The 27,438-nt window shown below is 33.0% G+C and overlaps 5 protein-coding genes across 5 annotated transcripts; 2 read left to right on the plus strand and 3 right to left on the minus strand.

The window, feature by feature from the left end:
- Positions 1–61: 61 nt before the first annotated feature.
- Positions 62–3,053, minus strand: LOC105650637 (Adenine nucleotide alpha hydrolases-like superfamily protein). Its single transcript, XM_012237554.4, has 4 exons — positions 2,634–3,053; positions 2,399–2,520; positions 942–1,106; positions 62–590 (listed from the first exon to the last, which is right to left on the minus strand). The coding sequence occupies exons 1-4, from the start codon at positions 2,853–2,855 to the stop codon at positions 485–487; spliced, it is 615 nt and encodes a 204-aa protein (XP_012092944.1). The 5' UTR covers positions 2,856–3,053; the 3' UTR covers positions 62–484.
- A 2,059-nt stretch (positions 3,054–5,112) lies between these two features.
- On the minus strand, positions 5,113–8,831 carry LOC105650635 (Nucleic acid-binding, OB-fold-like protein). The gene is made up of 4 exons (XM_012237552.4): positions 8,463–8,831; positions 7,950–8,176; positions 6,153–6,253; positions 5,113–5,435 (listed from the first exon to the last, which is right to left on the minus strand). Exons 1-4 carry the CDS (start codon positions 8,748–8,750, stop codon positions 5,356–5,358), a joined length of 696 nt encoding a protein of 231 aa, XP_012092942.1. The 5' UTR covers positions 8,751–8,831; the 3' UTR covers positions 5,113–5,355.
- A 1,203-nt stretch (positions 8,832–10,034) lies between these two features.
- LOC105650633 (Cyclophilin-like peptidyl-prolyl cis-trans isomerase family protein) lies at positions 10,035–11,219 on the plus strand. Its single transcript, XM_012237550.4, has 2 exons — positions 10,035–10,927; positions 11,004–11,219. The coding sequence occupies exons 1-2, from the start codon at positions 10,062–10,064 to the stop codon at positions 11,104–11,106; spliced, it is 969 nt and encodes a 322-aa protein (XP_012092940.2). The 5' UTR covers positions 10,035–10,061; the 3' UTR covers positions 11,107–11,219.
- Positions 11,220–11,246: 27 nt separating this feature from the next.
- LOC105650634 (C3HC zinc finger-like protein) lies at positions 11,247–17,395 on the minus strand. Its single transcript, XM_012237551.4, has 7 exons — positions 17,181–17,395; positions 16,670–16,886; positions 15,243–15,366; positions 14,789–15,129; positions 13,317–14,580; positions 11,948–12,138; positions 11,247–11,528 (listed from the first exon to the last, which is right to left on the minus strand). Exons 1-7 carry the CDS (start codon positions 17,261–17,263, stop codon positions 11,445–11,447), a joined length of 2,304 nt encoding a protein of 767 aa, XP_012092941.1. The 5' UTR covers positions 17,264–17,395; the 3' UTR covers positions 11,247–11,444.
- Positions 17,396–21,762: 4,367 nt separating this feature from the next.
- On the plus strand, positions 21,763–26,579 carry LOC105650632 (ATP binding microtubule motor family protein). Its single transcript, XM_012237549.4, has 7 exons — positions 21,763–22,948; positions 23,525–23,798; positions 24,244–24,294; positions 24,382–24,474; positions 24,578–24,943; positions 25,276–25,959; positions 26,280–26,579. The coding sequence occupies exons 1-7, from the start codon at positions 22,125–22,127 to the stop codon at positions 26,316–26,318; spliced, it is 2,331 nt and encodes a 776-aa protein (XP_012092939.1). The 5' UTR covers positions 21,763–22,124; the 3' UTR covers positions 26,319–26,579.
- Positions 26,580–27,438: the final 859 nt, after the last annotated feature.

Consider the following 27,438-nt stretch of genomic DNA (forward strand, 5'->3'; position numbering starts at 1 on the left):
GCTCATTACAGATTCTATTGACCGTGTTTACCAAATCCCTCTTCTGAGGATAAGAAAATGATGATTGAATGCTGTGAAAAATCGAAGGTTGGTTAAAATCTTCCACAAATCAGGAGTTTATAAGCAGTAGTAGTTACATGTCAATTTCACTATTCATTTGTGTATTGAGTTTAGATGTGTGAGACGAACTAAAGAGCTAAAGATCTAACGTCGGAAAATTATTAAGTAGGACAGCAGTGTACTTATTCCACGCGTTGAGATGAGTCTTCTCGTGTTGGGTTCACCGGCGGACCTTCATTGGCGGATTTTAATCTCCCCAATCTGTTGGGGATGGGTTGGGCGGGCTGCGGCCGGGGGGACATAGAGAGCATGCTTTTGTCTTACTTGATAATTTCTCCCGGATTCCAAGCTGTGGCCAAAAATTGCTTTAGCTAAAATCAATTAGAGCTGTGCATATGTAAACTGAAATGCTATAGCTATATTCTCAGGAGCCAGTCTTCTTCCTCCTGGGCTTCCTCCATCTCCATATTACTGCAGAGGGATCTGGCCATATTTTATATGGAACTTTTGGTGGAGGAATATTAGGTACCCTGCAAAAAATCCTCAAGCTTCAAGTGTTGCTTATTGTACAAATTGCCTAAGCATTACATAATATTAATTATTTAAATGTTAGGTTTAATAACAAATAAAAATATTAAAATAAAATGAAGCATTAGATAAGACTTAATATAAAATTGTGAGCTTTATCATTCTCTGTCTTTGCTTACTGAATGACCAAAATACACCCTTAAAAGGATGTCCTTGTTGTCTTTGTGGGGCAGATAAATAATATAGGTTGATTGGCTTTTGTATGTTGGTCATCCATATATGGAAATTTTTAAGTAATAAGGAGCAGGTAAATAATACAATAGATTGGTAGAAGAAATTGATAAGAAACTTACTCTAATCTGGCAATTTCAATTTGTGAAAAGTCCATGTTAGTTGAACTGTCTACTATTATTGTTGGTGTTCCCTTGGTCCTCAATGGTGGCATTGCAGCTGGTTGTTTGATGGCTAATACTTTGCAACTGAAGTTGTTTGCAGCATTATTATGGGCCATTGCCCACCTATACATCAAGGGGAGAAAAAACAACTGTTTTGAGTTCTTTCCTTAGCTTCTATAATACAAAATGCAATATATATAGCATTTGGGGTGAGAGAATTTGAATCCAATCCTAAGAGTAATATGCCTAAAGAAGCTAAAAAAATTTTGGAAGGTGATGTTCTGGAATTGATCTCCATATTTAAAGTAGGCTCCTCATCTCTCACATAATTATAATCTTCAAATGAGAATAGAGTACTTTGGATTTAAACTCTCAATCTTATTTTAATACTACGAGCCCATACTAACAAAAGGTATACGTCATATTTCATTGTAAAACTATAACAATTTTGTAAACATATATTGATCCATACAATTCGAACAGAAATAGTTTTCGCATTTGACATAAAATTTCAGGAACATGCCATTTTTCAGTAACCATGAATGGAAGATTCACACGTTAATTGCTGGATTATTATTCTAAATTTTGTTATAGTCGTTGTAAGCGAAATTTATAGGATTTTATATCTTTTGCAAGAAGAGGGAAGCTTCTTGTGTCAAGTGGTTTATGTTAAAAAACTGAAAGAGTAGTGGCAGTTTCAGAGTCATTATTTTCAGCAACCAAAACTGACAAATGATATACGGACCATTCCCCAGGTGGATCCCAAAAGCTTTTTGGCATTTTCTCTACAATGAACATGTCACGTGCTGTCGCTATGGTGCTTTATGGCCAATGTTTCTAAGTGCTCAGGCCATTAGCTGTTAGACTAATATCAACTTGACAACAACTGCTTCTAAGGCTAGGTAAACTGCTACTAGAGAAAATCCTCTACCCTCCTGCAACTACAACATTTCACTTGGGAATTTAATCAAACACCGTGTGCATGATCCAGTTGACCAATTCCTTGTTGATATATGTGTATAATCTCCTTAACCCTTACTTAATTACACAATTCCCTATCATCAATTCTTATCTCCCCAAACTAGACATGAAATTCGAATACCTCCATTCATCAACAGTTAATTAGTGGGGTGAAATTAGCTTGGAATTATTAAGCCTCCATACAAAGTAAGACTGAAGTAAAGACAATTTGTGCTTTAGCCCAGTTGTGAAGATAAGACTATTTAAGAGTTCTGTTACAGCATTAGATTTGAACCTCATCAATGTAAAATATTTCTTGCTAAGTACTAAAAAAAGTGAGGCATAAATAAATAACAAAAATTGAATTTACATAATTAGATTTGAAAATTTAACATTATACACATATAGCAGAATTAAAAACAAACAAAAACAAAAAGGAAAAGGAAAAGGCTTACCTGTATAGAAAGCTCTGATCATGGAGTCCAACTACAAGAGCAAAAGCACCAATCTCTCTCACCATAGCTGCAATTCTCCCACCTTCTTGATCCCCTTCTGTTACAATAATTTCAATATTTGTCTGTGAAACAAACAATTAAATGATCATATGTTTCTGCCCAATAAATTGTTTTTAAAGAATGAAATAAGTATAATGTAGAATTGATAGTAATAAAATAATCAATATAAGATTACATTAAAGAAGGTGTTACATATTTCTTTGAAAGAAAGAGCTAACTGGTAGCCTTGCAGGCGCAGCAGTCTTATCTTCTTTCTGTTCCTTGACTTTGAAGGAGAAAAGACATGAAGAAGAGTTATCAAATCACCAAAGCGAAGAAGGTTATGAAGAGCCCATTCAAGTGCTGTTCTTGCTGCCTCCACATCTTCAACTACAACCACTATTTTCCTTCCATCCATTTCTTGATCCCTCTGTCTTGATAGCCTAAGCTACTCTTGAAAACTCATGTTACCTGAGTCATGTCCCTCTGTCCTCTCTCTTTTTATCTATCTATCTATTTGACTATTTCTTTATACATATTTATATTGCTTAAGAGCTTATACAAATTTTAATTACTTGTTAGGTTATGAGATGTGTCTGCTTTGGTATCTTCACGTGCATGGGACCTTTTGGTTTGGGTTTGGCCTGTGTGAAACAATTAGAACACTTTTGCTTAATCAAAGGTTTGTCATCAGAATTTTTTTTTTTTTTTTTTTTAAGAAAATATATTAGAAATTTTTAGAAGAGGAACAGTAATCAAAATTTTAATATCTTATAGATTGGGCATTTTGTAATTATTAAATTACTAATTTAATCAATGTTCATTTTAATTAGTTAATATTTCAAATTTGATTAATAAGAATAGTAATATATTTTTTTGATAAAAATGCAAATTAAATATAAATATATTAGGAAAATGTAAAAGTTATTCTCTTTTAAAAAGAGAAATAAGAATATAATTTAGACATGCAAAAAAATGAAAATGAACCTGTTTTTTTAAACAGAGAAAATATTTCATAAAAAATAAATACAGACCATTGTAAGATTTGATTCAACATTCACTTTTCATTTTAAGCAATACTCTCTCTTTTATATTAATCACCAAGTTTTTATTTTTTTTAAATAGATATTTATCACAAAATTAAGAAATCTTGAAAATGAACTTTGCATGAAAATCTAAATATATAGTTGAAATTTAATAGGACATGACTCCATCATCTTTTTATGAAAGTGTATGTGTACATATACATCCTTAATTTAATATATGTATTAAAAATTTATTATTTTTTGAAAATATGTAATTAAAATTTATTAAGGTATCATGGAAGCAGAATAATCAAATTCACTGGAAATAAAATTTTGTTTTAATGGTAATTTGTGTATTAGAAGATGATAATATAATATAATTAGTATGCAATGCAATAGACGTGAAAGGAAGTCAACTCTGCGGGTTTAAGGTATAAAAATGCACCTGATGAGCGCCACGTGTTTAGCTTCTGGGGGCTCATAACCGTCCGATCGCTTACGGCATATGCTGAGACCGCTACATCAGCTGACAAGGAAATTAGCCTACGTGTACGGTTAATAATTCGCTACTTAAAATAATCGATATTGATCAGTGATTCAGTGCTTTGCTGTGTCATTACAATTACTTTAGTTCCTCTTGTGACGAGAGAAAAGAGGCTTTGTCGTCAGTTCTGGTCTTTGCGTCGTTGCATACTTCTGTTTGTCGTTTATGCTTCATAGGACATTTTTTAAGGAATTTTTTACGAGATGTTTGTTAAGATGCAAAGCTGAGCTAGTTAATTTATACCATATCTTATGTTGAATGATGTAATAATCTAAAATGTGATTTGATTTTGATTTGCTTATAAATGAAAGTTTGTCGTTTCCCCATTGGTCAAGTTCTTGAATATTGGTTTGGATTCAATATCATCTAAAAAATGTTACTTCAAATAAACAAATAGCAATTCTCTATTTGTGAAGATAAGATTTTATCTATAATTATCAACCTCTTAGTTCTTTTAATGTAATATTTAATTTAAAATTTATATTCATTCCCCTTAATGGGTTGTATTGCCTTTTATAGACTTTCAAGTTGTTGTAACTGCATGGCATAGAAAATTCTTTTTATATAATATCAAATGGCAAAAAAATAAAAAATAATAAAAAAAAAACCCAAATCAAATCCTTTTACTTGCTTTTTCTTTTATTAATTCCAGCCACTTTTTAGTGTTAAATTATTGCTTTCTGCTATTGTCATATGCATTTGAACTTTCTCATACAAAATTCAAAAGATTGTGTTTGAAGGATTTGTACAAATCAAATCAGTAACAGAGTTCATAAAAATTTAAACCCAACCAAATCATCTAGTATTTTAAACCAACCAACCAAACCAATAAATACAGTTTGATTGGATTTCAATTTGACTAGATAAACAGTTTCTGAATTATTAATAAAAAGAAAATAGTAAAAAAAACTTAACATTAATAAATTCTTTATGAATAAAAAAAGACACTAGTCAACTTTATAATATTCATGATATATATAAAAAACCTAAACATGAAAAATCAAATTATTTAACATAACATATGACTTATTAAATAGAAAAATAATTTGATTAATCTAAATTGAAAAGTGCCACCATTAACTTCACAATTTACTACTAAACAATGGTTGAAAAATAATAGCAAATCAAAAATTATTTTTCCAAAAGCTCTTTCTTATCCATGAACGAGTCACGTTGAATCACAAGGCAAAGTAATAAAGCCAAGTAAAACTTTTTGCCTATATTGGCAACAGGCAGTACTTTCTGTTTCTATTGTCACTTCTAGCTTGAAACAAGTTAAAGAAATAATTACAAACGAAAATATTGCTTTTTATCTTAAATAAATACTCAGATCATTTCCCATTTCGCACCTAATAATAGCCAACACCTTTAGATGGAAATGCACCGGCTTTCTGATCATCACCGCCTTTTCCCAAAAAGACCACGCGACCTGGAAAGTTCACAATACAAAGTTGACATGGCTAGTTAATTTAATAACAGCTAGCATTTTAACTGAAAAATGATTCCTTTCTGAAGGGGAAAAGTTTGCTATCTAAGAGAATCGTGTAAGGAAACTGTGAGATCAACCATTTCCTAATGTTGATTCAAAGTCAATTAATCATAAATTAAGAATTACACAAACAATAGCAAAAGAAAACAAGGCCACCAAAATGCCAAAACACAAGACTAAATGCAAAAATTATTTTGCAGAGTTAAAATGAAAATCATGAGGAAGAAGACTCTGCAAAAGAATACAACTACTGTTCTTGAGAAAAATAAACAATGTATAAGAATTTTAGATTTAATTGAGTGGAAAGTAAGATAATATGTGTGCTCATGGAATTTATCATCAATATGGAAATGAATATTAAAAATCAATATTAAGAAGACAGGGAAAAGAAATTCTCATTATGAAGCAGCAATCCCATCAAAATACTAGGTTCACCACTAGTTTTCAAAGTAACATGATAAAAATATAAAAGAAAGCTTGTCCTTCTTAGTATAGAAGTATCTTCATCTTTAAACATGAATCCTTCATGGAAGTCCTAGTTCCTCAAGGCAACAGTTGGAAACAACAGCAAAAACAAATAAAAAAAGCATATATCAAGTCAAATAATTTCCTTCCATCACTGAGCAATTTAAATAAAGGGGGAACAAATGAACACACCCTTTTGACGAATAGCAATCTCCCTTATGCGCCGGACAATGCCAGTTACTGGATCAGTGAAGACTTTGGACTCCAGATTCCCCTCTAGATATAGAATTGAACTGTAACCAAAAAATTAAAACAATTCCATTCAAATGAGGATTGATGTGATCAACATAAAAATTATCACTGGACAAAAGTCAAAGTACAATGTCAAGACAATGTGAAAACCAACAGGAGAAATCATCATTCCACACCTATCATGTGCCCCAATAGTAGAAACTTGGTTAGACATTTGTCTGAGAACAAACAACTTATGAAACATGTTTAGGAGATGGATACCTTTTGATGGAAAATGCTGAAGTAAATTAGGAAATGTCACAGGGATTAAAAGAGTTGCTTCGCACCATCCATCATACAGTGTCTCAATCAACGAATAGATCGTGAAACCCCATAAAAGTAAAAATTAAACAAAAGCCACCATGATAACTTAGTCATCTGCAATAATTCATTGAGTTTATGCAGGTTCCCCAAAGAAATACTTAAATCAGAACCATAATTCTACTATAGACCATGTAATTATCTATACCCAGAAAACCAGAGAGAGAGAGAAAAAAAAAAAATAGATGGGCCTTTAAAGACAAGATTGAATGGCTCAAATGTGCTCCACTGAGACCAAGTACAAATTAAGACGGTTGCAAGATAAAGAAAAATGATTGATGGCATTAGTTTTTTGGACACAAGTGAAAGTACAAAAAAAAAGGTCAAAACACATTTGGCCTTTGAGATCACTAGTTTACAGACACTAACACAATTCAGACATATCACCACTATAGTAGAAGCTGCATCTATGATGAAAATTGATAATCATTTAAAATTCAATCCAAACTTTAGTTTGAACTTTAAGTCTAATGCATGAAGATGTCTTCAGCTGCCTTTTGGCATGTCAACATGCTCAGCTTCATGCAAATCAAACAAGCAAATCAAAGATAAGCTATTTGTCATAAAAAAATCAATGAACAAAATATCAAATCTAAATTCTACAGAAATTTGCTTTGAAAATAAAACAAAAAACTAAAAGATTCTAATTTCACACTTTAATTCCCACCTTTTGTTTTAGTTGTCTGTATCACCCTCTATCTGTGTAAACATGAATAATACAACGCCAGTATTCCTAGTAGCAGTGGAACTGCTTGATCATATTGCTTTTTCTAGAAGCACAAGTCCACTAGTTCATATCTAACAAAGTAGGATCCAAAAGGGCATTATTCCTCAAATGACAGAAAATGAAATCGAAGGCATAAAACCACATTTAATGCAATAAGTTTTCAAACAGCTGATCATACAATTACAAAGATCTAGAACTCACACCATCATAGAAGTCCAGAACCAATAAACTCAAACTGCAGGTCATGCAATTTCTAAGCTTCAAATTACCACAACACCAAGATCCATTTAACAAAAACACACCCAAAGTGGACAAAATAGTGGAATAACCCTTTTTATTCATTACAGATGTTCATTGCAAGCTGCTGTATTGATAGAATGAAACACCAATTTGCACAATACGAATGGCTCCACCAATCCTAAATATCAGCAGAACAATATATTGCAATGTAAAACTTCAAGTTACATGCATGATAGTCTATCACAATATATAACAACTCTGTTTAAATGTTTAGTAATTCAAATGATTTCTGAAATGCCAGAATAGATAACTTGTCAGTATTCACAAACAGAATGAGAATTGTGTATTTATTTGTCCAACCAATGATTCTATCATAGGAAAATAAAGTATCAATCACTTAAAAATCTTACCCTGGTACAACATTCTTCATAACAACACTCCCCAGTCTTTCTGGGTAAACTGAAACCCGGTGCCACTGAACAGCCGACCTATTTGCATACTCCCCTGGCTCCTCATTCGGTAATGGTCTTCTATTATTGCGTATCCCACCTGTACCCACGGAGAGCAATGTCACGGTCTTCCCACTCTTTAACCTCTTCTGGAATGGATTCTGCCCCACCTGCCCCACTATTATTGCCTAGAAACTCGAACACAGAACCCACCAATCAAAAACCCTAAAGGTGACATTTATAGAAAGCTCTTAGCACATTTAGGTCACTGAAAAAGCAAAATAAAACTTTTGTTCAATTATTTACATCCATTACATATACACTAGATTTTGCCACAAAAATTTAACAAACCCGGAAATCAAAGATAGGAACTTTATTTGCAGAACAGAAAAATACTAATCAGAAACAACAAAACAATAAATAGTAGGGTAATTTATTTATTTGACATTAGTATTGGAAGTGAAATTATAGCACCTTGTAAACGCCCACATCGAGGCCATTTTCAAGCGGGCGTTGAAAGAACACGCGTTCCTCGCTCGATCCTTGAGAAGCTGCTGCTGCTTCTGTTGTTGTTGAGGATGATTGTGGAGTTGCGGTTGGTACTGAGTCGATGTCCCAGTTGATATCCGAATCTTCTGAGCCGTAATTTTCACGAGAGGACATATTGTCTGTGCAAAAGGGCATAGAAAACTGAGAAATTTTAGGATTAGAGAGAAAAGAACGAGAGAGCCTGCGTGACAGAGCAGCCATTGAATTAGCCATTTCTTTTAACGAAAGCTTACAATTTCAAAGATTTTGTGTTTTAGGGCTTAAAGCCTTAAACCCTACTGAAACGGTTTGTTGATAGAAGCTTTTTTTTTTTTTTTTTTTTGAATTTTTTATCAGTTTTCTTTTTCCAATAGAAAAGTTTTTATTTTACCAAAAATTATAATATATTTCTGAATAAGATATTTTTGCAATATACTTCAATTATTATTTCTCAAGCAGAAAATAAAGATCTCTAATTGCAATATTGGATTAACTAAGTCAGAGCATATTGATTTAGCACATTGTTTTAACAAATTAAATTAATTAAACAAATCTCAAAATTATTAAATAAAGAAGTTTTATACTTAAAAAAATTACTACATCTATTCTATAATACTTGTCACATTTGAAATTTTACATCTTTTAAAAAACCATTAAATTGGTCTAAATTACAATAAATTATTGAATAAATTGACTATATTACTCCTAATTTATTACTAATTCTCTAAAGAAAATCATTAAATTGAAGTAATAATTATTTGTGATATACAAAGGGTAAACATGAATTTGTTAATCCTTGAAACCACACATCTAATAAGTATTTTTAAATAAACTATTTTCTCAAACGTGATAAATATTATAAAACAGAGGTAGTAAATTGACCGTAAAAAATCTATTATTTTGGATATCTTGACTTGGATTCTTGTATTCTCTATGATATTTGTGAAACTTCTTATTTTAAAATATGTAGGCAGTTTTTTCCTTTGAACTTTGCTCCCTCTATATATGAAAAAATTATTTAAATTATAATTCACATCTTAATTATCATATTTTATTAAAAACAAAATTATTCCATTCTACAGAAAAATTTCTAGACATACTTTATTTGAAAATTTTTCTAATTCCAAAACAATAAAGTTTCAACTTTTTAAGCTTGATACATGATAAGTATATTTGTAAGGAATTGATTAACTGGTTAATTTCTTAATTAATTAATTAGTATAACATTTTTTTAGAATTTTCTTTTTGCAATCATACAATACTATATGGTTCTTCTTCTTCTTTTTTTTTTTTTTTTCAATCGAATAAAATGAAAATTTCTTTATTTATTAACTTAGGGTATTTTGTGTCCATTCAGAACATCTAAGGGATGTCCCACACAAGGCTATTCAGATAAATTGTATCCATTACATGCCATATAAAACCAATACTCTAAATTCTTATGGATGAATGTGCTTTGTGTCTTTCTTATCCTCAATTCCCAGAAAAAAAAAAAGTTTCATTCTCGAAACAGTGAGGAAACAAGAACAGAACACAAACACAGAAATGTTACAAAACCCAAAAATTCTGCAATCCTCTCTTAAATTCCATCCTTCAGAGTTCCAAAATATACCAAATTCCCAATCTTTTCCAATCAGCAAATTATCTCGCAGACAACTCACAATCTTCAGCAACTCATCATTGATTCTTTTGTTAAGCTCGCAGACTCTAGAACCACTAAACCTGTCAAGATCACGTGATGAAGAAAATTTAGCAGACACCACTAAAAATGATCAACAAGAAGCCCAGACAAGTAATAATAGTACAGATTGTTCCAACAAAAGCATAACGAAGCGAGCATTTCTCGATATATCCATCGATGGGGAACCTGCAGGCCGCATTATCATTGGGCTATATGGAGAGGATGCAGAAGCTGGAGCTGCTAGATTTGCTAATCTTGTAAGTGGAGCTGCTGGTATTAGCTATAGAAGAAAAGAGTTCGTTAAAATTATGCCAAATTATGTGCAACATGGTGGTGTTAGATCGTATGGTGTAGACGCAGAGCTAGCGAAAAGAACAGGAAGTGACTTAGAAGCTCAAACTCAAACTCTCACGGATGAATGGGAAAGACAGAATGAGATGTGTTCCTCCAGCGTTAAGAATTCAGTTGGAAGTGTTAGTATTGTTGTTAGAGATCCCTCAAAACCGCCTCCAAAGTTGAAGTTGATTGCAAGGAAAGGGAAGCTTGAGATTGATCAAGAAGAAGTCGGTACTGATCCGAATGGTACAGAGTTTGCTATTGCCATTAGGGATTCACCAGAGCTTGATGCCTCAAATCTTGTGATCGGAAAAGTACTGGAAGGAATGGCAGTTGCAGAGAGAATCCAACAAGTGAAGACAGTGCAAGAGAATACCAGTTCTCCTTACTTCAGGTAACCCATTATAGTGTAAATAAAAAATGGGTTTACGTCATAAACAATGATCTTATGCCATGCTTTTGGTGAGCAGAGTCGCCAAGCTCATAGGAGACAAGAGAGCAGTTGTTGCAGAAAGAGGCTTCAACAGGCCATATTCAAAGGTGATCATCACAAATTGTGGCTTGATGGAATAAAGCAAAATGCTTGATGAAACTCTTTCTTGATTTTTTTTTCTTTTTTTTTTTCATAATGGAAAGAGTACAATTTCAACAGACAAAATAAATTCCTATTGCTATTCCTGCCAAAATCTCAATAGTTTTCAAAAAATGCAAGCTGTCTCAGAAGCAATAGTTCTTATCATAATCTGTAGAGCACTAGGGCCGTGAAATTGCTAAATGATACAACAACCACCGTTGCTTGCATTGTCTTTGAATACATCATTGCATCTATAATATACAAAGGGGAGCAGTATCATAAAATACATGTTAACTGGGTGCATATTGACACCTGCAAAATTAATCAGCTGCACGCTTCAACTAGACCCGCTGGAGGGTTTCATCCTTTTGGCGGATGGAGACATAAAGAGCTTTCTTACTGAAGTGATCGGATCATCCACCTAGCAAATGTCGAATAGTAATATGTCAGAAGTCAGGGAACACAGGTGGTACAATACAAGTATTCTAACCAAAACAAGCTCCAAATATACTGTTTTAGTTGAAGTCATGGAATCTTGAAACCACCCATAAACTCCAACATCAAGGTCAACATTTCCATCACATGAACTACGTATTTATACATGTTCAAAGAGAAATATAACCACAAACTTGTAAGTGCCACTATGTTTAATTTCACGTGTTTCAAACACAACATAAGCTTCATGGTGGCATTTCCATTTTAATAGCATAATCCATCCAAGGGTTACGGAAATCATGGCACAAAATGTTACAGCAACCTTGCCTTCGGTGTGTCTAAAACATATTCTACTACAATATACCAACTTAATGTTTCATGAAAAACTGAACAAGATTCTCATACCTTGATGATGGAGGTGGATGGAGGAGATTTTGCAGGACTAGAATACTCTTTTTGTCGAAGTAAAGCAGATAGTGTTTGTTGCCAACCAGCTGCTCCACTACTTGTTGATACAATCCAGGGGCAAAAGTGTCTGTGCTGTCTGATTGGATCAAACTCCATTCCCTTGTCTGATATTTTCTTTCTCTCTTTTCCTGGAACATAAGAAGAAATACAGTTGATAAATTTCTGTTGTGGACAACCAACTCTCATGGAAAAAAAGGAAGATCAGCATTTCATCATCAACAGCAAAAGAAATGGAAAGAAAAAAGGTAATAGCTGGATTTAATTCTTCACGTTGGACTAAAAATATCCAAGCAAGCAAAAACAGTGAACAGTTCTACAGCTCTAAACAAGCCTTTTAGGCACTTCCCAATGCAAAAGAAATATAGATAAAGTTGCAAACATAAATAAACCATGTAAAAGTAAGTCCAAAGACCTAAGGTTGTGCTAGATAAAAGCCATCAACAAAACAAAGTTATCTAAGATATCTGCCACTCCTTTACAAAATATACTCTGTCAGCCAATTTGAATGGTGATATTGATAAAACACTGAGGTAAACGTTGCTGCAAAGAACTGGTTAGAACTGATCCAGTCATTTCAAATAGTGGGAAGTAAAAAAATGTCACTTGAAACTTCCTTCTTTCCTTTCAAATTTTAATCATCACTTAGTCTTTATTTATTAAGGAGAAAAAACTATACTATATATTCATGGTATGTAGTATTCATCCAAACCAATCCAGTTTCTCTAAGTTTGTCTGACTGACTTTGGTATTTCAAAACCAGGTGCAAGGAATAAAACTCAAAATAGTAAATCTATTACGTGAGGCTGGAACATCACAAACAAATTCCAAACCTCCTAAATTTTATTCAGAAAATAAAATTATAGAAAACTTTGTGTGAAGCATGCAGTTGTAAGAGAACTGTGGGTAACAACTTTTGATACTACAAGTGGATGCTAAATGGAGATGGTTAAATGCCAAAAGTAGAGTAAAATAGGCAATTACATGTAAATATGATAGAAATGCTTCAGAGTTTGAAAATAAAGGTTTTTCAAATATAGATACAATTACTTGAACTGTAAATATATGCATTTATCTCCAGATTTAGAATCTAGAGGAAAAAATCAGTTTGTCAAACTGAAAATACTTTTAAGTTCAGTTCCCAAATAAAAATTTAATACTAGATTTTCTTTCATCCTATGATGAGAAGAACAAGAAAGAAAAAGAACATGTAGTAATTGACCAGGACAAAATGCCTCTCTAACAGATTTTCACAGTAACTTCAAACTCATGGTTAAGGAGCAGGGAGACAAGGCATATGGTTGCTTACCTGTACTAGAGGCCACAGGTTCACTATTCACCAGATTCTGCATTCCATCTGTTTTGCCTTCTTGGCCTTTTGTCTGGTTGCTTAACATGTTTTGGATGTTAGAATGAGTTTCACATTTTCTTGGGTCTATCTCAGAAGCAATATCTTTGCCACATAAAATATCCATGACCAGATCCTGTTGATCATCAAAACTTTCTAAGGTAACCAAAGCTAATGAATCATTTCCATTATCCCCATTTCCAATGGTGACATTAGCACCTGGATCTGAAACAGGAGATATTCTAGCTTGGGAACTAGTTCCTGATGGCGAATCAAGGGACACGGCATTTTGTGCATTTTCAAGCAACCTATCACTTTGATCAAAACTTTGTGTTATCTCTTGTTTGCTCTCCATTGGGCATTCCATATTAGAATCATGCCCACCAGTTTTGAAACAATTTCCTTCGCCACCAATACCTGTTCCTTCCAACGGCACATCAGTGTCCAACTCCTTTCTGAGAGAACCTTTTTCGCCACTTTCAAGATTCAAACAAGAGGAGCATTGATCACCGCTTGCATAACTACATTGTCCCTGATCAGATATTTTGCTCTTTGACATTCCCACAGCTTCTGGGTCAGAAACTTCTTCACCCAATAGATCCTTATTTCCAGATCCAGGTTGAGGTTCTTGCCCACAAAACATACGATCTCTAAAACCAGAGTCATTAGAAAACCTGGACCTTAAATTCCGACCAATAACAGGCAAAGAAATTGTTGCTTTAAAGTTCTGCTTTGTTGGCGGTGGACCCCCAGCAATCGTTAAATTTAAAGTCGAAGGTCTGTCTACGAAAAATAATGTGCCATTAAAGGCAGAATTGACAATGGCTCCCCTATCATCTACTTGATTTTCATTGCCTGAATCTTGTCCACAATTCTTTTTACTATTAACTTCAGTGCATCCAACAAATCTAAACAACTCTATTGGCTGAGGAACTGTAGAAAATGCCCATAATCCCACACTAGCTCCACAAAGCTTGCAATCTAACACAATAGACTGTGGATCAGCCTGTAGCCCACTAAAACCATTGATATCTTCTGTTGCCTCCACATTTTCATTGGTAGCCGCAGAATAAAAACTGATGCTTGTATTGTGTCCATTAGTAACTATACGGGATGAATTCAAAATATCAGCATCCTCAGTAAGCTGCTTTGGTCTGTCCTTGCAGTCAACAACATAAGGCAGTGATCGGGGTTCCCAGCCACATAAACTTATAAGCTTGTGTGCCTGTAAATTTCTTCTCATTATTAACTTCCTGAAGGACTCTGAACAAAGAAACTAGCATTAACATGTTCAAAAGGACATATGAAACTGTCAATTATTACTAGTACCAGTCACATTGTTCGAATGATATGAAAAAAAAAAAAAAAAAGCTAAACTATGAAAAGTGATGCACAACATTTATAGCAAAAAAAAGAGGTATCAACAATCGAACCTGATAATACAAGTTAGCAGAATCACCGTCACACTCATTCTCAAAGGATTCTACTTGGGATATGTTGATAGTTCCACTGCCATAATGCAATATTGGTGACTGTCTAAGAAAGTCTTCCAGCTGTGTGCTTCTCATGTATTCCATGGCAGAAAATGAAATCACTGGAAGGGCTAAAAGTTGCAAGAGAGCAGAAGAACGTTCTTTGAATTTATCAACTAAAACAGGAGGCGGAGTGGGAGGAAACTCTGCCAATCTTTCGTCACAGGCATTATCAATCCAAGGACAGAGTAGTTTGTGTCCATTATCCAGCTTTAAGCTAAATACCAAGGCTGCCTTCTCAACTAAAAACATGGGAAAGCAGTTTGAATTCAGATACCACTAGCACTAGAAATTTGCTTTACTTATAGCATCGGTTTATCAACTCCTAATGTAGCAAAGGAGTAGTATGACATACCTTGCTGCTGCGTCCATGATGATGGAGTGGAGAAAAGTAGACGAGCTCCACACGCTTCACATCCTATAATATCCATGTCTATGTTAACCCATCCCCTCCTTGCACAATTGACAGCACTCACCGCCTAATAATGATGGGAAAAGTTAAAAAACACCATATTGTTAATAGCCCCTTAAAATTCACAGGGTAAGATGGAAGGAAGAAAGGAATTAGAAAACAGCCCTTAATAACAACATACATGAAACAAAGCCTAGTAGTGTGGGCTTACAACCAAGCAGCATCAAAGTAGGCAAATTGTTAGCACGCTTAAGAAGAAGTGGATGTATGTCTACTTTACCATCCCTTTGGATTAAATGAATCTCCATCCTCCATGGTTGAGTAAAAAAAAGTGTAGCAAAGGAAATCTCGTACTCCTAACTCAGAAGAGATTATGAAAAACTTAGATGAGACCAGACCTACTTATGAAGTCTAATATTAACTGCAAAAAAAAGGCCATGTAAATAGGGGGCTCAAGAGAGAGAGGGATAGAGAGAGAGAGAGAGAAGAGGTTGAAAGAGGAACCACAAAAAATTCCAATGAACAAAAGCCACAGACTTTTAGAGCAGGACGGAAAATATGTCGAGTTAAAGAAAAAATGTCACTTCAAAGATTTATCAAAAGTTCTGATGGCAAATTTTGGATGCCTGTCGCCTGATTGGCTCTTGGTTAACTATTTTCTTTGACATTTTCAAAATGATAAAGTCAGCATCCTATATACTAACGATAATCATTAATGGATTCATACCACAGTATCTGTAACTCAATAAGATCAGTGAAAAGGGCAGACATAATGGAAGTAAAAACAATAAACATGACCTCTGAAAGGAACAGTTTCTTTCAGAATATCAATTTATTTTGGAGCAGACAGCAGGAAGGCCTAATTCCTCAGTTTTGATAGGACAAAAGCACTTATACAAGCATAAAAAATTCTCCAGGCAAGTGAAACCATACCACATGACCAAAACTCTTAAATTTCCTGCTTCACAAAGGTAAATACCTGCTGGTTCCACTAATCTTTGCTATGATTTTTCTAATACATTTTCAACATAACTAATAACATTTCTTAATTTTTAAGATTCAATTATAAATCTCGACATCTCCACATTATTTTCGCTGATTAATGTCAGTAGTGTCTTCTATTAGAATCCACGTTATGACAACCAACAACATTCACAACCATAAACTAATTTGCCATTATGAGTCACTTAATCATTTCCTTTTTGCCAGTATGTTGAAATTCCTAGTTTTTCACATTGAATAAGATCATAAACTCACGAATGAAGTTATTTAATCTACAATATCAAACATAAAGTTCCAAACTATGTTCCAACTTCCAAGGAATGAGAATAAAATTGAAAGTAGACCAAAAGAAAAAAAGAAATGACAACCTTAGGTTTAGCAAACCATGTCATGGACTTAAACGTAGCCACTCTCCTCATGAGATCTCCTCTATCCCAAGGCCTACATAATGGAGCTTCAGCTGGAGCTAACATACGCTGGGATGAACCACCAACCAAATCCCCTCTTGTTTTTGGTTCAACTAACGCCAATGCAGACTCTGGATTGTGTCTCTTTTTGCCTCTCGATGACTCTACTCCAGATGAACTATCAAGCAAAAATAAACACCAGCACCAGCTTCCAATCAATACACGGTCCAAATGAGCACAAAATTTAAATGTAAGTAATCAAAAGGGAAAAAAAAAACCTAAACCAATTTTGCTTGAAGCTTAAGAGCAAAAAGGAATAACAGTATATTAGAAATGAAATTATATCAAAAAATAAGCAAAGAATAATGATAATCAGCTGACAATGTCACGTGGAAGTATTTTCTTCTACCGATTCCATCGTTTTCTCAGTAATCAGAGGAACAAGGTTTAAAAAAATAACGGAGATAGATACCTCGAGGGACTGGAGACCGATTTAGGTGCGTTAAACAGCTTGTCCATGATCGAGTGAAATCTCTTCTCTGGATCCTCCGCCATTTTTTCTTCTACTCTTCAACTTCTGCTTCCGAGCAAACAAACCGATGCTTCAAGCTTTGAAAGCCTTGAAAATCTTTCTTAGAGCGGTTACTGTGCAAACTTGGTATGAATGGAGATTCTGATTTGCGAGATGACGTTAGAGGAATTTTATTTGCAACCGCTGGTTACTCACCTCGTCACCGTTGATTTATTGGACTTTTTAGTTTATGTACGTGGTGATGGATCTTTCTCTAGCCATCAGATTTTCAGGGTGTGAATTTGTGAGATTGAATTTTCATACAAAAATATTTTTTTTTAAATTATAATTGAAAGCTAGGAACAATTTATTTATTTTATTTTATTTTTCGATCGATTCATTTTAGCCAAATAATACTCTTCCTTATGTATGAATGAGTTTAAAAAAAATGGCATTGTCAAATATTTATTTTTCATTTTAAATGTTAGAATATTTTGCATCCGGTATCTGAAGTTTATTGACCTGAATTTACGCTGGCAAGCCCATAAAGGGAACAAATGATTCCTCCCGAGTGTTTAAAGAAACTTCATACTCTAATTAAGGGATAAGAGAGATTTCTCTCATCCTAACTCAATCTTTGGAGATTAAATTTTTTTTTTTTTTTCAATCAAAAGGTTATTTTTATTTGGCTTAAACTACAAAATTATCTTAAACTTTGCCACTTATTATAAAATCACTTTATTTTGACCTTTATACATCAAGTACCCTAACTTTGAAATTTAGATATATTAATACCCTAATTTCAAATTTAACCTAGAATATTAAATAAAATATTATACAATGGACTCACCATATAATCTTGGGTTAACTTAAACCAATGTCATGAAACGCACAGTTTTATTGCCTTCATCAATCTCCACTGTGGCCTGTCTATTCCCTCCATTTTGAAGCCAATAAAGCATTCAAGTTGTGTACCAATCGTCACTAACCTGCACATCATCCAACACTATCAAGTACCTCTTGCGTTTCAACTCCACATGCAGTGCACAGATTAGCGCAGCTAAGCCATTTTTATCTAAAAGGATTTCACCATCTCCTCTTCAATTCCAAGTGAAATTCAACCTTCTTAAAACAATTGATTTCTCTGGACCATTGCTATTATCTTCTTTTGCCTTTTTTGCCATGTGCTCCCAAATCCTAGGGACAGTGATTCTTCACTTCTGGCCTCATCAAAAGTAATTAGCAAAGTGTTGTTTTTCCAGCACTTCTCAATTCTAAAATTCAAACTATATTAAAGTTTTTATCTAACCAACTCCTTTACATCTATCTTTAAATTCCTTAGCTAAAGGAACTTTTAAGGATTCAATGCATTCACTGAGTTTATAGTAGATAAGTTTCAATATGCTGGCCATATCAGTTAAACTAATTTCGCCGGAAACTAATTAGTAGAAGATTGGTTAACAGTTGTGTTGTTTATGGAGTCGCAGAAGAAGATATGAAAACTCACCATTTTTGACCTTGGGTTAAACTAACCCAAGGATAACTAGTAGATCCCATTTTTATAATATTTTGTTCAAGACCTCGGGATAATTTTGAAGTTGATGTACTAATATATATAAAAATTTCAAAATTGGAGTGTTCGGGGTACAAAAGGTCAAAATAGAATGATTTTGTAATAAGTCATAAAATTCAGGATAAATTTATAGTTTAAACCATTTTTATTTATATGTTAAAGTTTATAAAGTTAAGTGTGAATTTGATTGAAATCAAATTAAATAAGTACAAACCGAATAAATGAAATTATTATAAAATTAAAATCAAACTAAATTATTTATAAAATTAAAGCGAACTAGGGTGAATTATCTGATTTTTTTTAACTTAATTATTAAATTAATCACTTTCATTTTTAGGATTTTTATTTTTATAAAATAAAAATTAAGTTGAACCAAAAATTTCAAAATTATTAAAAATAAAATTAAATCGGATTTTAGAGAATTAAATCCAACTAAACTAATTAATTTAATTCATGCCAAGCCGTAAAAATTTCAAACTTCTTCTAAAATATGCAATATTGTGTGATCTTGTATAATAAAGCTAATATTGATTAGAAATGGATGTCAATAAAAATAATTTATGAAGTCACAAGAACTTAAAATAAATAATTAATTTCTTCCCTTTATCATTATTTAAAATTCAAAATATAAAGATTGAATAAGACCACATAAAAACCACCGGCAAAATGCTGTGAACATATCTTCATTTTGGATTAGAACCCCACACGCACAGATACAACGAAAGAAGGAGTTCAAGAGGTCCTGGCCCAAGCCCAAACTGCATCCATTTCCCACCTTTATTTTTTATTTTATTTTATTTTATTACCATGAATATCCCATACGCTTTTGAGTACCATGTGATTTTCGTTTTTGAATATAATATAATTATATATATATATATATATATATATATATATAATATAATCTCATTAGCCCAACTAATAATTAGTCAAATTGAAGATAATTGGAATCCAAATGTGATGCCATTACCAACTAGTTTATAATTTGAGTAATGATAATAATATTTGTTTGATAAAATAGTAATAATAATAATAATAATAATAATAATATATTCCTTCAAACTTCATAAGAGACAGTAATTAAACAATAGTATAAAGCTAGATTGCAATTTATATGATTAATTTAGGAGAAAAAAAAATTAAGACAAGGATTGCCAAAGCATTAAACAAGAATGAGAAGCAATATGATGATAACATATACTTCACATTCCACTCCAAAAGCATATGCATGAATTCTCATAATTTGGGTGCTTCATTGGGGCTCTTTTTTTTTTTTTTTTTTCTCCCTTTCTTTTACATTGTAATGGACCTTCCTTTGAAGGCATTGTTTATACTTCTAACAACAACCTTTTTTTATAATCCACCAGTATTCAGATTCTATTATCAAAAACCGTCTAATCTGGTTTAGGGTTTAGTCACATTTAAGACTCTTCGTCCCTCCCTACAGATGTGTTTAGTAAAAATAAAATCTGATAACTCTTTTCACATGTTTAACTTACGTTGCCAACTGAGTCGGAACCTACAGTTCTTCTAACAAAAACTTTAATGATAAACAACTTCTATACTTATATCACATTCATTAGGTAATGGGTTATTTAACATTTTTTAATCAATTATTATGTTGAGTATCCCTTTTCTTTGAGTTCCAATATTCATCATACAATTACATTCTATATCATGGAATAATACCTTCCTTAATTAATCTCTTTTATAACATTTAAGCAAACAAATTCTCTCATATTTTCTTTTAAATCTCATTGTTTCCCTTAAGCATTTACAAAAAAAAAAAAAAAAAAAAAAAAAAAAAAAAAAAAAAAAAACTTAATATAGCTTTAGGTGAAAATTTGAAGTTGCAATCTCATAATTCTTAAAGGACACCAATATTATTGAATTAAAACTTATTACTTACAAATAATTAGAGTTAATTAGATTATAAAAATGCAATTAAAATTGATATCATATGCAAGCTAATCCATCTTGACAACTGACAAAAAGAAAAATGCTAAGTAAAACTTAAACACATCATTCAATAACATTGTCTCAAATAATTAGTTAATGATCCCATTTTTAACTGTAACATGGAGGATTAAAGAAGATGATATATTAAGTTTTTTTTTTTCTTATATGTATTTTCACGTTCAAGTTGAATATGATTTCAGATTTCAAATTTTGATTTATAGTAAAATTTATTTAATGACACAGTCTATTTTAACCGATCTAATGACTTGTTTGTTAAATGATCTCTCATTTTTAATTATATGAGTGTATATATATATATATATATATATATATTAGATTACTATATACCTAATGGCGTTGTTTGACTGAAAATTATTAATTGAAAAGGTTTTGATTGAAGAAATATTTTTTTCAATGGCACTCAATAGCTTATGTTGAAGGAAAAGTGAAAAGAAATTTTATGGTTGATAGCATAAAATTAATATTTGTCATCATTCACCCCTTATGAATCCAATATATTTCTTTTAAGTGAAAGAAAAGCAAAGATCTAACAACATCTAATTACTAATTATTCCCCTCAAAAAAAAAAAAAACACTAATTATACCATTTGATTTAAGAAATCATCTAATTTGTTTTGAACCGAAGCAAACCCATTTTGCAAAAGTAATTAATAACCGCTTGATGTAGAAAATCACCATGATTCATATTATGAATTAGCCATCGAACGGTATAGAATTGAAGTACATGAAGAAATGATGTACCTTAGGTCCACTATATAGCACTCTCTTTCCCTTCTGGCTTTCGCTTACTTTGAAAAAGATTTTTACTTTAATTATTCACATTATTAAAAGCAAAGGGTTTCTCGTGCTGGAAGAAAATAAAAAATTTAAAATGGACCCACAAATTACCAATACCTAACCGTTTGGGGGCTGACACCATTTTGACCGTTACAAACACTATATTTTAAATTCCCATTTCAAAATTTAACCCTAATATCCCTACCATTACTTCTGTTTCCAATCCCATCCGCTTAAAATTCTCTATCACAATTTGGCTTCTACTGGAGTGTAAGAACCAAAAATTGTAGTGATAATAGCAACTCACTTCAAAATCTGACCTCCCCGCTTCACTGTCAACCGTCCGATCTAACCCCTAAATCAATAGCTGAGATTTCGTGTCCCAACTCCCAAATTAACTCAGGAAGTCAGCAATCTTTATCTTCCCTCTCTTTCATTTTCTCTTTTTGGCTTCTATGTATCATCAATTTCTCAACTTTCCGAGAAAATTACACAATTTTATTGCATTTTTAGCTGTTACATGAACTGGGTCGGAGAATCCATCTGGGTATGTTTGGATAACGAGAAAATTTAAAATGCCAGTGTCAACCAGGTCTCAAATTGGCAACCAAGACCAAACTGGGTCAAACTCAGACCAGACCCATTTGAGTGTTCCCTTAAGAAACCCTCATCATGGGTTGAAAGAGAAAATGAAAGCTTTAACTCTGTTATATGAGCAGCAAAAGAAAGCTTCTATGACAATTAGTAGGAACCCATCTCCAAAACCGGAAGAGAAGCGGTACTCAACACATCCAAGCGTTGATCTCGTCAGTTCTTCCAAGAAAAAAGAAAAAGATTTGAAAGAAACTAAAGATTCCGAGCAAGAAAATATAATGAGAGAAAACACAATGCCTACAGTTCCTACAGTACCTACATTGCCTAATCTGAGGTCTAATTCTACAATCACAAGAACCTTTGTTTTGCCACAACCAGCTATACATGATGGTAAGGAGAACCTTGTAATGGGTCCGGATCCGGTTATTGGGTTTTCTACATGTGCAAGAAAGGCTAGTGTTTCAACTACAGTGGCAAGGAAGCTTTCTATGGGAAGTTCAGTGCCACAGACAGAGCCAAGAGGGTTTCTTGGAAAAGAAAATATGGAAAAATTAGAGGAGAAAAATATTGAGCCTAGTGATGGAAGCCGGATTCTAGTGTTTGTAAGACTTAGGCCAATGTTCAAGAAAGAAAGAGACGCTGGTATGCGTTGTTGTGTGAAGATTGTGAATAGGAAAGATGTATATTTGACCGAGTTTGCTAATGAGAATGATTATCTTAGGCTTAAAAGGCTTCGTGGTCGCCATTTCGCCTTTGATGCTTCATTTCCTGATTCAACTTCTCAACAGGAAGTTTATTCTACTACGTGAGTTTGATTTTTAATTTTCCCCTCTATGAATGATAAATTTTAATTATAGTTATTGATTTTTCATGTTTATGGACTTGGGTTTGCTTGTTTTGTTTGCAATTATTTCCTCAATTCCCCATTTTTTTATGATTAGCTGAAATTTATGGTTGCATTTTCTTGAATTATAATTCCTGCTTAATGTATTGAAAATTGACGTAATTAATCTATTCTTCCACTAATTAAGGATTTTTAGCTTATACTAGAAATGTGTTTGATGCTTAGAAAATTGAATGATTTAAGTGAAAATGATGTTATGTTTAATGACTCAGCTGTTTTAGTTTGCCAAGGAAAATGAAAAAGAAAAAGAAAATTCTTATTAGTTTTCAAATAGTTGGACTTCTAGTATGCATATGCAAATGATGAAGTACGTAATGACATGATTTATTTAAATTTCTGCTTCATTATAGGTCTCACAAAATAAATTATTTCATTATGACCAGTTTAATGTTCAATTAATAAAAAAAAGTGATCTAACCCATATCTTAGATTGGTAAATGCTAAAAATGGGTGTGACCAATTGAACTGAATTTTCAGGACAGCTGAACTTGTGGAAGCAGTGCTGCAAGGAAGAAATGGATCAGTATTCTGCTATGGTGCCACAGGTGCGGGAAAAACATATACAATGCTTGGTACAGTGGAGAATCCTGGAGTGATGGTTTTGGCAATTAAGGATCTCTTTACCAAGATTAGACAGAGGAGCTGTGATGGAAACCACGTGGTTCATCTTTCTTATCTTGAAGTTTATAACGAAACTGTTAGAGATTTGCTCTCTCCGGGAAGACCTCTTGTGCTTAGAGAAGATAAGCAGGTCTACCCTCTAGTATATATTTATTACATTCCTCAGTTTTTGCTTACCAAAAAACAAATAAAGTTTCTGTTACTTTTGCTAGATTGACACTGTCATAACTTTACCTTTTATGATGTGAGTTCTTTTTGCTCAAGAGTCTATTGAGTATGGAGATTGAATTGCTTTTCCATAAAAATAACATTTTTGATGTTGTTGGAAAGAGTTGTTTGTGAGTGTTTTTTTGATGTTATAAAACTTATATGATTCGACTATATGAAATTACCCTCACCAATAAACTTTAGGCACTTCTAATCAACATTTTCAGCATATTATTCTTCTCAACAACAACTCAAACAGAGATGCCAAACAAATCCCTACAGAACTTATTCTACAGATGAATTAATTTCCTGCTTATTTAGACAGTAGATTTTACGTTTTGGGGATGATATTTGTTTCATTGTAACAGGGAATTGTGGCAGCTGGTCTCACTCAATACAGAGCTTATTCTACAGATGAAGTAAATTCCTGCTTCCATGGATGATAAGTCTCAAGGTTAGTAGTCATTTGATTGGGAAAGAATTGATATACATCCGTGTTGTGGTAGGTAATGGCATTGCTTCAAAGAGGAAACCAAAATCGAACAACTGAACCTACTCGTGCCAATGAAACCTCTTCAAGATCACATGCTATTCTGCAGGTAATACTTTTATGTCTGTCTTTTTTTTCCTCATAAAATTTTGAAGAAAAGATGTCCTTTACATTTTCTTAACTTCTTTAATGACCTGTTATGCTCCTTGCAGGTGGTTGTTGAATACCGAGTTAGGGATGCTTCAATGAATGTTGTCAATAGAGTTGGGAAGCTCTCACTGATTGATCTTGCTGGGTCAGAGAGAGCTCTAGCAACTGATCAAAGAACACTTAGATCACTTGAGGGTGCTAATATAAACCGATCACTCCTTGCATTAAGCAGCTGCATCAATGCCCTTGTTGAGGGTAAGAAACACATTCCATATCGGAACTCGAAGCTTACTCAACTCCTCAAGGACTCATTAGGAGGAGCTTGCAACACTGTAATGATTGCAAATATCAGCCCAAGCAATCTCTCCTTTGGTGAAACTCAAAATACACTACATTGGGCTGACCGAGCTAAGGAGATTCGGACCAAGGTCATTCTTTTAAGCTTCTTTTCTTTGCACCTTCATTTTATCTAGTCATTCATTTTGAAGTTATGTTAGCTACTCAAAGAAGTTATCTTTGATTTTCTATTGTCTGCTTTTGTTTTTACATTATAAAGCCTCAACTGCCATGTGATTCTTGAAATGAATTTGAGTGATGAGAGAAAAAGAAGTACATTCATCTTACCTCTCTCCTGAAATGCATTCTCTAATTTTCCTTGATTTGATTATTACGTATGCCTTAATTGCCATTGTGATTCTTGAAATGACTGAGGGCAATGAGAGTAAAGAGACATTAACATAACCTCTTTCCTGAATTGCAGGCATGTGATGTAAATATGGGAATACAATTCCCACTAGAATCTGAAACTGATCAGGCCAGGTTATTACTTGAACTGCAAAAAGAGAATCGAGAATTGCGAGTACAATTAGCTCGCCAGCAACAAAAGCTACTAACCCTCCAAGCACAATCCCTGGCTGCAAATGCTTCTCCAACACCTCCTTCAATTTCCTCTCAATTGACCCCTCCATCTGCAACTCAACCAAATGAAAAAAGAAAAGGCAGGCCTTCGTTTTTAGCTAGGAACTGTTTTACACCAGAATCCAGAAGAAAAGGAGAAAATGAGGTGGTTAAAGAGCTTCAAAGAACTATCAAAGCATTAGAGACAGAGATTGAGAAAATGAAGAAAGATCATGCTTTAGAGCTAAAGCAGAAGGATGAACGCATTCGCGAGCTTTCTCAAAGAAATGACAAACCATATGGAGTAGCTTCAGTTGATGGTGCGAAGAGGATAGTCACTAGAGCTAGCTTGAGACCAAAAGAATCAAACATTGGTGAATTGAAGAGTCCAAATCACCGGTTTAAGTCACCGGTTCCAACTGCAAAGAAACGAAGCTTTTGGGACATAACAACAGCTAACAGCCCATCTCTAGCTTCAGTAAATCGGAGAAAAACCAGAAGTCATGTAAATGCACAACCTGCTGCAGCTCCTTCTATGCTTCTTCAGGTAAAATGACCTTTTTTCTCATTCTTTATTTCTGCAACTCTCAGAAAATGCAAGTAGAAAGGCTAATAAGTAACCAATGAGCTTTGGCTCAATGGGATAATGAGGTAGTGAGTTCAGTTCTGAATCCAATGTTAGCAAAATTAACCCAAAAAAATAAAGATTACTGACTACATTTCCCCTCCAAGAAACCTTGTAGGAACTAATCATTATTCTATATTTTATGTATGTGTATTTCTTTTCTGCAACTGATGCAGCTAGCATATCCATGTTTCTGTTTTGTGTTCTTATTTGGACCCATGTCTTCAATTACCATCATTCAGCCAGGTTTTGCTCGACAAAGACTGGACCCTTCGAAGTAGGAGATTGAAGAAGGAGAGGCCTTTTTCTGTTGACAGTGTCCATCAGGTGTTCTTTTTTTTTGCTACTGATAAGACATCCTTCTGCTTGGGCTGGCAATTTCACAAGGAAGAAACCATTATACTTGGTAGGTTTTCCTGTACTTATTTGTTGTGATCAAAAAAAGTCTTGTAGAATAGATATTCTGTTCCTTATTGTGTTTTTTTATTGAGCTGTTCCATTTATCAGTAAATATTTCCAAGAATGAGTATTTATTCCAGAAATTTTGTGTCTGAAAAACTATATAATTCTTATTTCCTTTTATCAAGGAAAAATCTCTCACAAGATCAGTTAAGTTGGTTTGTTAAGAATCTTAGCCTTGCCCAGTATTATTATATCTGTCATAACCGTATTATTTTTTTATGATATTAGTATTATTTAATACATCAAAAAAATTATATTTAAATTAATTATTTATTGTGATATAGGTATTTTTATATTTTATTTTTTAAAATATTGTTCATCCTCGTATCTCAATGTATGTAAGGAGGAGTAAATTAAAGAGATTGATAAATCTCTTGGAATGACTTGCCTACTCTCAAAAATATGTTTTTAGTTGTAACCAAGTTATTTTTGTCATTCATTGAAAAGAGAAAGACAAAACTGTAAATAACCTTTCAAAGAATCTCCATTGATTGGTTTAATAGGTAGGAAGTTTTATCCAAATTTTAAGAGAGATGACTTCCTTGTAACAGCAAATTAATTATTTATTATTAATTTAAAATAAAAAAAATTATCAAATGTCAATCTAATGTTCTTACACGCAATTAGTGCTAATTATTATTATGGCATAGGAAGCAATTAAAAAAAAATATTTATGAAATTGATGATAACTTTGGAATGGAGAAAACTCAAATTCAAAATCTTTCACTCTCCATATTTTTTACAAGAGGTAGGAAGATCATCGAAACTCATATCTGATTAGCTTCTAAAAATAAGTTAAACATATGATATACAGAAACATTCAAATTTCAAATGTAGTATTTAATATTATTCTCAAGTTGTCTATCAAAATATTTGGTAACTCTTTGAGTACTAAAAACAACTAATGAAACTATATAATAATAATAATAATAATAGTCA

Source organism: Jatropha curcas, chromosome 5 (genome assembly GCF_041381405.1).
Source record: "Jatropha curcas cultivar XTBG-Jc1 chromosome 5, XTBG_Jcur_1.0, whole genome shotgun sequence".
In the NCBI taxonomy this organism is placed as follows: Eukaryota; Viridiplantae; Streptophyta; class Magnoliopsida; order Malpighiales; family Euphorbiaceae; genus Jatropha; species Jatropha curcas.